This window comes from Primulina huaijiensis, chromosome 2 (assembly GCF_012295235.1).
Source record: "Primulina huaijiensis isolate GDHJ02 chromosome 2, ASM1229523v2, whole genome shotgun sequence".
NCBI classification, from domain to species: Eukaryota; Viridiplantae; Streptophyta; class Magnoliopsida; order Lamiales; family Gesneriaceae; genus Primulina; species Primulina huaijiensis.
The window spans coordinates 31,883,060-31,890,866 of record NC_133307.1 but is presented as its reverse complement, the minus strand read 5'-3'; the positions used below and the strand labels follow the sequence as shown (position 1 = coordinate 31,890,866).

At 31.8% G+C, this 7,807-nt stretch overlaps 1 protein-coding gene across 1 annotated transcript; it reads right to left on the bottom strand.

Moving 5' to 3' along the window:
- Positions 1 to 2,896: 2,896 nt before the first annotated feature.
- LOC140961988 (putative E3 ubiquitin-protein ligase XBAT31) lies at positions 2,897 to 3,495 on the bottom strand. Its single transcript, XM_073420810.1, has 2 exons — positions 3,176 to 3,495; positions 2,897 to 3,055 (listed from the first exon to the last, which is right to left on the bottom strand). Exons 1-2 carry the CDS (start codon positions 3,353 to 3,355, stop codon positions 2,915 to 2,917), a joined length of 321 nt encoding a protein of 106 aa, XP_073276911.1. The 5' UTR covers positions 3,356 to 3,495; the 3' UTR covers positions 2,897 to 2,914.
- Positions 3,496 to 7,807: the final 4,312 nt, after the last annotated feature.

The window sequence follows — 7,807 nt, the reverse complement described above, 5'->3', positions numbered from 1 at the left end:
AAAAAATTATTTAACAAAAAATAATTTTCATATGTTCAAAAACAAATTTTTTCCGTGATGAAAAATATATGAGTATGTAAATATTGTCAATAAACAAATAATTTTAAAAATAAGCCATACAAGTTTTTTTTTTAATTTAAAATATATTATTTTAAATGGATAAATCAAATTTCAGATTACGTTAAAAATATTTGCAAGACAACCCAACACAAACTTCGAGCAATTTACCTAATAGAGTTCAAAATTAAGCCTCGACTCGAGTTCAAATTATTTTATTTTACAAGTTTCCGACGGCCTCAAAGAACTGAGTTTGAACTTGAATATAAAAAACGATTAGTATTCTGTATTCGATTCAATTGGATAAGTTTGTGGCCTGATGAGATTGAGATGATTTGCAAGAGTAGAATGAATTTAAATCTCCGGGAAGGATTTTTAAATTTTACCCCAATTGACCTCGGCCTTGAATTGATCCAGCCCAGGTAAAAAAAGGCCTAACTTGGAAACTGTCACTTATTTTAATAAAAATTTCATAATTTTATATAAATATAACGCACAGAAGAAGACAAAAACTGAGAATTGAGGAGCTGCTGATCTGAAGAGCGACAGAGATTCGATTGGAGACTCTGAATTTTTCTGCAGCGATTTCTCGCAGTTTGAGAGAACGGGCCCTGAAGCGATTCAAGGAGTGACGGATAACCCGAAAACGGTGCGTAGGATAAGTTCCAAATTCAAGCATACCGATGCAAAGCACAAAAGAGTAACGAGTGATAACACGGACATGCAATTTACAAGGCAACCCCGCTACTTGGTCTCTTCGAATACTGACGCTCAATGGGATCTTTTTTATTAATACTTATTATTTCTCTTAAAAATATATATAATTCTTAAATATATACTAAATAAATCTCTTTTATATTATAATTAGTTGAGTGGATTAGAAAAAATGTTTGAAAAAAACACTAAAGTTTCTTCCCTTTTTACCTCATCTTCAACCGCATGTATAATAATCCAACGTCGTTTGAAATCTTCCCCCAAAAATTAAAGCATTGACTGTATCAACACATTTGAAAACTTCTCAACTTAAAAAGATATTTTTTTTCAAATTATAATAAACAAGTAAAAACATAAGAATATATATTTACATTTTTGGTCACACATAGCTAATGCTACAGTTACTAGTATATACTAAATCGCACCTAACATAACTAATTTTCGTGAGTCCAACCTCCATGGTACATTAAATTTGAAGGCAAAAACTTGTGTGAGACGGTCTCACGGGTCGTATTCTGTAAGACGGATCTTTATTTGGGTCATCTATGAAAAGTATGACTTTTTATGCTAAGAGTATTACTTTTTATTGTGAATATGGGTTGGGTTGACCCGTCTCACGGATTAAGATCCGTGAGACGGTCTCACGTGAGACGGTCTCACATGAGACCTACTCAAATTTGAAATGCTATCTGGTATTTATAAATGGTGAGTATATTTATCCACGTAAATGGGACGGGTTCACCAAAAATATGTGGGTCCCACTAGTTCTTGAGAAACGCTAAAAATTATATGAGACGGTTATACGGTTTAATTTTATGAAACAAATAAATAATTTGGGTTATCAATAAAAAAAATATTATTTCTTATGTCAAAAGCATTACTTTTTATTGTAAATATGTGTACGAATAAATATATGTGAAACCGTGTCACAAAAGACCTACTTAAATGGGCAACATGCCTCTCGATTTTCTTAATTGTATATCCTTATTTTCCTTTGTAACACATTTTTAGTTTCTTACTCGAAACAAACAACATTTTAGGTTTATTTTTTCTTAGAAACTGAACTCGAACTAAAATAACAGGATGACTAGCTAGGAGCATAAATAATTAAGTTGGAGTTCATATTCAGTTTCAAAGTTTTAGAAATTTTGTAGTTAAATCTAGTATCATGGGGTATGTTCGGTATGAATGATACAAGAAAGATAGATGAATTATCTTGTTGAATCTCACATTTGGAGAGAGATTGAATTAATTTATGGGAAAAAAGTTTCAAAAAACAAATGTTTTTCTAGATATTTAAATAATATTTCTTAATCTTTTTTTTTTTGTGTGGGTTATGGTGGTAAATTATTGCTTCAATAATGGAGCCAAAGCGCATCAGTTATTTAGTTCATAGTTGATTTTTTTTTTTTTTTTGTCCTTCTAACTTACATTTATTTATAATTTTTCGATCGTTGATAAAATGCTTAAATAAATATTTTTATACTTGAACAACTATGAACTTTTGATACTAAAAATCTTCCCACGTGAGCTTGTACTAGTCTCAATTCGATAGTAATTGGCTAATAGCCACAACCAATGTCTATAGAGCAGCAGGGATATAACCTTTGCTACAAAATCTTCAAGTCAAAATTTAGATAGTTCATAGTTGATTCTTTCTTTGCCTCACGAAGGATTGCCTCACGGATATAACCTTTGCAGCACGAAGGATCGCCTTTTCTCTGTTCTTATTAGCTTCAACTAAGGCATTTTCCAGTAAAGATTTAGCCTCGGGATTGAGCTCGCTGATAAACTTCAATGGGAATGGCCAAGTTAACAGCTCTGGAGCCAGAGGATTTAACAAAGCAGCACATGCATCCTGTTTGTGTTTCAAAGCAATCATGTACGGTATTCTCCTGCACATACATTAGCAACAAAACTATAAGGCTACTTCGCAAATTATACGAAATATGACCATACATTTCAACAAAAGTAGCAAGAAGCGAATCAAGACATCGAAAAAATGTTTCTTGAGGGATATACAACATGCAAGCAATCTTTTTGATCTAGTCTTCCGAAGGTCAATGACTACAGCAAGAACTGCTGTAGTTTCTACATTAATCTTTTCACAAAACAAGACAAAAATTCAGTAAAAGAGAAGTGCTCACAAAGATTCAGACACCAAAAATGACAAAACGAATATATCTTGAACATCATTCAAGCAACACACACAACCACAGCTCACCTGTTTGTGGCGATCGAAAATGTCTGGATTTTCAGTCCGATGCAGAAGCATAGAGAGAACCTAGCAAAACACAAACCCACAAAGAAATATAAGAAACATTCCCAAGTGATCAAACTATTTTGCCCGCTAATCAAGAAATCGAGTCAATAGCAGTAAAAAAGCAAATCGGTTAATACCCACCTCGATCTGGCCATTCGCCGCCGCCACGTGCATCGCGGAGAGCTTCCAATGATCAGTTTTCAACGTCAGCAACGTTGGGTTCGCATCCGCCATTGCTTCAACTGTTCGAAGCTCTCCATTTTGGACAGCACTGAACAGCAAGTTTCCGCGGGATTCGGTGCAGATCATCCCCTGTCCCATTTTCTCTTTGCATTTAGGACAGTTCTGATTTGACTACGTTTTGGTGCTCGTAGCAGCGGAAGAGGCAATGGAGTGTGTGTGACTGCATTTTATGATTTCTGATAGAAGATCAAAATCATTGTTCCCATTGGTTATTATTCATTTTTTTTCTCGAAATAATAATTTTTAAAATGCAGAAATATTTGTTCACAAATAACGAGTCAAATGATATGAAATACAACTTTTCTAAGTGAGTTCGACGACTTAGATGTCACACAACCGAAATAAAAAATATTGGATGTCCTTTTTTAGCTCAGAGTTCTATCGACCCCTTGATTTGAAATCATTGTTTATATACAGGTTTTTACTATAATTTATAAGAACATTTTCAGTCTTAGTAAAATGAGAAGGATTAAAGATTTATCCGGTTCGAAAACCTACGTCAACAAAGACTTAAATTTAAAAACTCTCTCCTTCCACCTAGATCAAAAAATAGGTAATACAAAGAATTTAAATAATAAATTAGATTGAGAAATATAGTTGAGGAAAGAACGAAAAAACAAAAGACGTGAAAATAATCCATAACTGGTTGCTAATCTTAAATATAGAGACTTTTTTTTTTCAAAAATAAAAACTAAAGAATTAATGCTCTACTAACATATACCTAACCTATATTAAGTTTTATAATTAATTTTGAATAAATGGTCATTGTATTGTTGTTAATTTGCCATGTATCTTCATAAATTCCATACCTGACTCTTATATTGTTGAATTTAATTTTTTAAAAGAATTGGACACACAATTGAATTAATTGTAGAAAAACTAAATAGGCCGGGTCTAGTTATTCAAGCACTGGATCATTGGTTAAGGGCCCAACTACCCAGTCCATTTCCAAACAATATGTTGGATGGTAGAGATCATATTTTTCCTCAGAAACATATTGGTGGGAGGGTAAAATGGTCATTCCATTTCCAATTACCAAATATCGTATTAATTTATCGGTCACTCACTATTCCTTACAATCCTTTCGATTATCATATTATATTTATCAAATAATTCCTATAATTTTTTTAACTATATATTTAATTTAAACACAAGTGTCCTTCTATAGTCGTGTAAGAACATACATATTGGCTATTGGATTGGTTCTTGCAAATATTAAGAACTTTAGAGAACTGCACCCACTTGATCATTTTTCTTACACTATTTAATCCACAATACTTTTTTTTTGGTGGGACAATGGCTAATTAGATGGAACCTTTGTGACTAAGTAAATATAGCACTACCATCATTTTCCATTCTTGCTTTCTTTTCTATTTTATTTAATTTTTCCCATTTTAATTAACATTAAAAGATATATAAATAGATCACGACTTCCTCAAACAAAAGATATTCGACTTTATCTATAATTATTAAATAATTTATATTTTTTTGTGTCACATCTTTTATCGTCAAAAAATTCTGAATCAACACGATCACCGGGGGATATATATTAGCTTATTGCTGATCGCCATCAATAGACAAGTTGATAGACATTATTATAACAAGAAGAGAATTGAATCTATTCTATCGACTGATATATGTTGCACAATAATAAAATATGTGTGATTTTAAATGGGTTTTTAATTATTAATGTTCTAATTTCATATATATGTCTAGGACTCTGATATTAACAAAAACTTGTAATATGAGCTAGATATAGACTAGGTGCTATTGATAATAATATATATTTTAAAATAAAATAAGTCAAAGTTTGTCAAAATCATAGTCTTTATTAAGTGTAGTGCAAAGACTAGTATTTGATTGAATACTTCAAATGCAAGGTGAAAGTCCAAATACAAGTTAATTAGTAGAGTTGGGTTCAGATTCTTTTCATAAGGAAAGTTTCAATTAATTAAGATAAGATTTTGCTTTAAAAGAAAATGAGGTTAAAGCCAAGTTTTCTAATTATCTTTACTATTGAACCAAAATTTTGAATTCAAAAACACCTTTTTAAATGAAAAAAAAATTGCATTTTGTATGTGATTATTTTAAGAACATAGTTTTCATTTAAAAAATGCAAACAAAATCACTCAAACTTGAATAGTATTCGAGTTCAAATGATTCGGCCTTCCTCCATTTATCTAAAAATACATTTTTATCCGTAAGTGGTCTAATCTAGTAATACTAATTTTTCATTTTAATCATTTAGCTTCATTTTGGTCTATTATTGGTCCTTGACTTTAAAATAGCACCTATAGCTTAAAAGATTCACTTTATTATCATTTTTGCTACCATGTCTACTCATCATGTTCATTTTCAATACCACCAATAAAGTGTTACTCATCTGTTGGATGTGATTAATGATACCTTATTGATGAGTATAGTGAATTTGAAATTTTTTTAATTTAGTCATTTTTCATCTGAATCCTGACATGACGTCGGATATTGCTGACGTGTATGATGCCATATTAATATTCCGATAAAAAATATTAAAATTTTAAAAAATACAAGTGAGTTAACTAAAATATTGAATTGATTTATAACAAGATGAAAAAAGGAAAAATATGTAAAAAGAAAAATTGTTTTTCAGAGTTAAAGTAAAGTACTTTGTGAGAAAGTAAAATTTACAGCGAGTGTGACTATTGTCTTATCATGCAAAGATCCGCGGTCTCTGTTATCAGCTTACTTCCAATATTGCTCACAACAAATTACGAAACCAAAATGTTTTTTGTGTCAGAAGCATGACAAAGTATATACGAGAAAGATACATATTTCATCCGTATACTATCATGTAAAATCATCAAATTCTAAGAACAAAAACAATACAAATGAATCAATCGCATGCAAATTATGTTCCTGAAAATTGATGAAAAAGGAATTCTTCAACTTCTTGTGTTCATCTTTGACTGAATATACCCCCACTACAAAAAAATACTCTTACAGGAGCGGTTTTTTTCAATTTTAAGATCGGTTTTTAACCGCTCCAGCACTTGTACTACCGGTTGCAAAATCGCTCATCTTATCTATGACCTTATATCTTATAGGAGCGATTTTTTCAACCGGTGGTACAAGTTGAAAAACCGCTTCTATTGTTTATTTTAGGTGTGGTTTGATAATGCTCGTATCCATCATGAAGAATGGTTTTTTTAGCTACATCGTGCGACGGTTTATGAGAAACTGTCGCCTACAACATTAGAGACGGTTTTATTTAACCGTCGCTATATTGCGACGGATAAAAATACCGTCGTCTAAAACTTTAGCGACAGACATTATAAACCGTCGCTAAAATAGCGACGACTTGTTCATATATTACGTCGCTGACTTAGCGACGGGTTTAACATCATTTCCGTCGCTAGTATTTTCAATAAAATAAAAAAAATTTAATAAAGCTAAAAAAAACTTACAATATTAATATGATAACATAATACCTGATCTTAACTAACACTTAAAAATTTACTAAAAATTAAAGAGAAAAAATTTAAGTTAAATCCAAACTAAAATCGTGTAAAAAAAATTTTATTGTTGTGAAGTGGTAAAATTGTGTAAAACAGAAAAATTTTAAGTGTTGTGAAGTGGTGTAAAAAAATGGATCCCAAGTTGAGGTATTTATAAAAAATTCTGCGACGGTTAATAGAACACCCCGTCGCTACTAGCGACAGTTAGAACAGAAACCGTCGCGATATGTGGCGGTTTTTTGAAAATTTAAATTAAGCGACAGTGTATCTTATGACTGTCGCTAAATTTAGCAACGGTAAATCTATAACCGTCGCTAATAATAGCGACGGTTTTAAGGAAACAGTCGCTAAATTTATACATGCGACGGGTTAATAATACCTTAGCGACGGGTTAATAATACCGTCGCTAAATGTAGCAACGGTTTGATAAACCCGTCGCTAAATATAGCGACGGGTGTCAGTAAAACTGTCGCATTGTTGAAAAAGCGACGGTTTTTATTAAACCGTCGCAAATAATTAGCGACGGTTTAAAAAAGAGCTATAAGGGCGGTTCACAACACCGATTTTGTGAAACCACTGTTAAAAATATTCAATTAGAATAGTTTTCAGAATGGTTCTAATAGTTAAATCAATAAGAGCAATTAATAGCAGCGGTTGAGACAAATCGGTACTAAAAATTGCGCAATTAAAGCGGTAATGCGACCACTCCTAAAAGTAAGGAAATAGAAACGGTTTAAGTAAAACCGATATTGTTGTTCAATTTGCACGAGCGATTTTAAAAATGCTCCTCAAAAACCACTTCTACAAACACTTTTTTTGTAGTGCCCACACTTCTCCCCATTAATACACTTTCCGTCTTTTAAGTGAGTATATTGTGGAACAAAAACCGATGATTCAGCAACGTCGGTTTCTGGAATTTTGAGCACTTTTTAGGGTTCCGAGATTGCAAGGAATTTAATATTATAATGATTTCGTCGTAAAAAAATTAATTATACTTATTTATTTTTCAAGACAACTCGTATGTCCCCGGAATCTC

What these genes read in the sequence shown, in the direction of transcription:
- LOC140961988 (XM_073420810.1), bottom strand. Translation starts at nt 3,355, where the DNA reads ATGGGACAGGGGATGATCTGCACCGAATCCCGCGGAAACTTGCTGTTC. An exon ending in CGGCGAATGGCCAGATCGAG is followed by an intron (nt 3,056 to 3,175) that starts GTGGGTATTAAC and finishes GTGTTTTGCTAG; the next exon opens with GTTCTCTCTATGCTTCTGCA.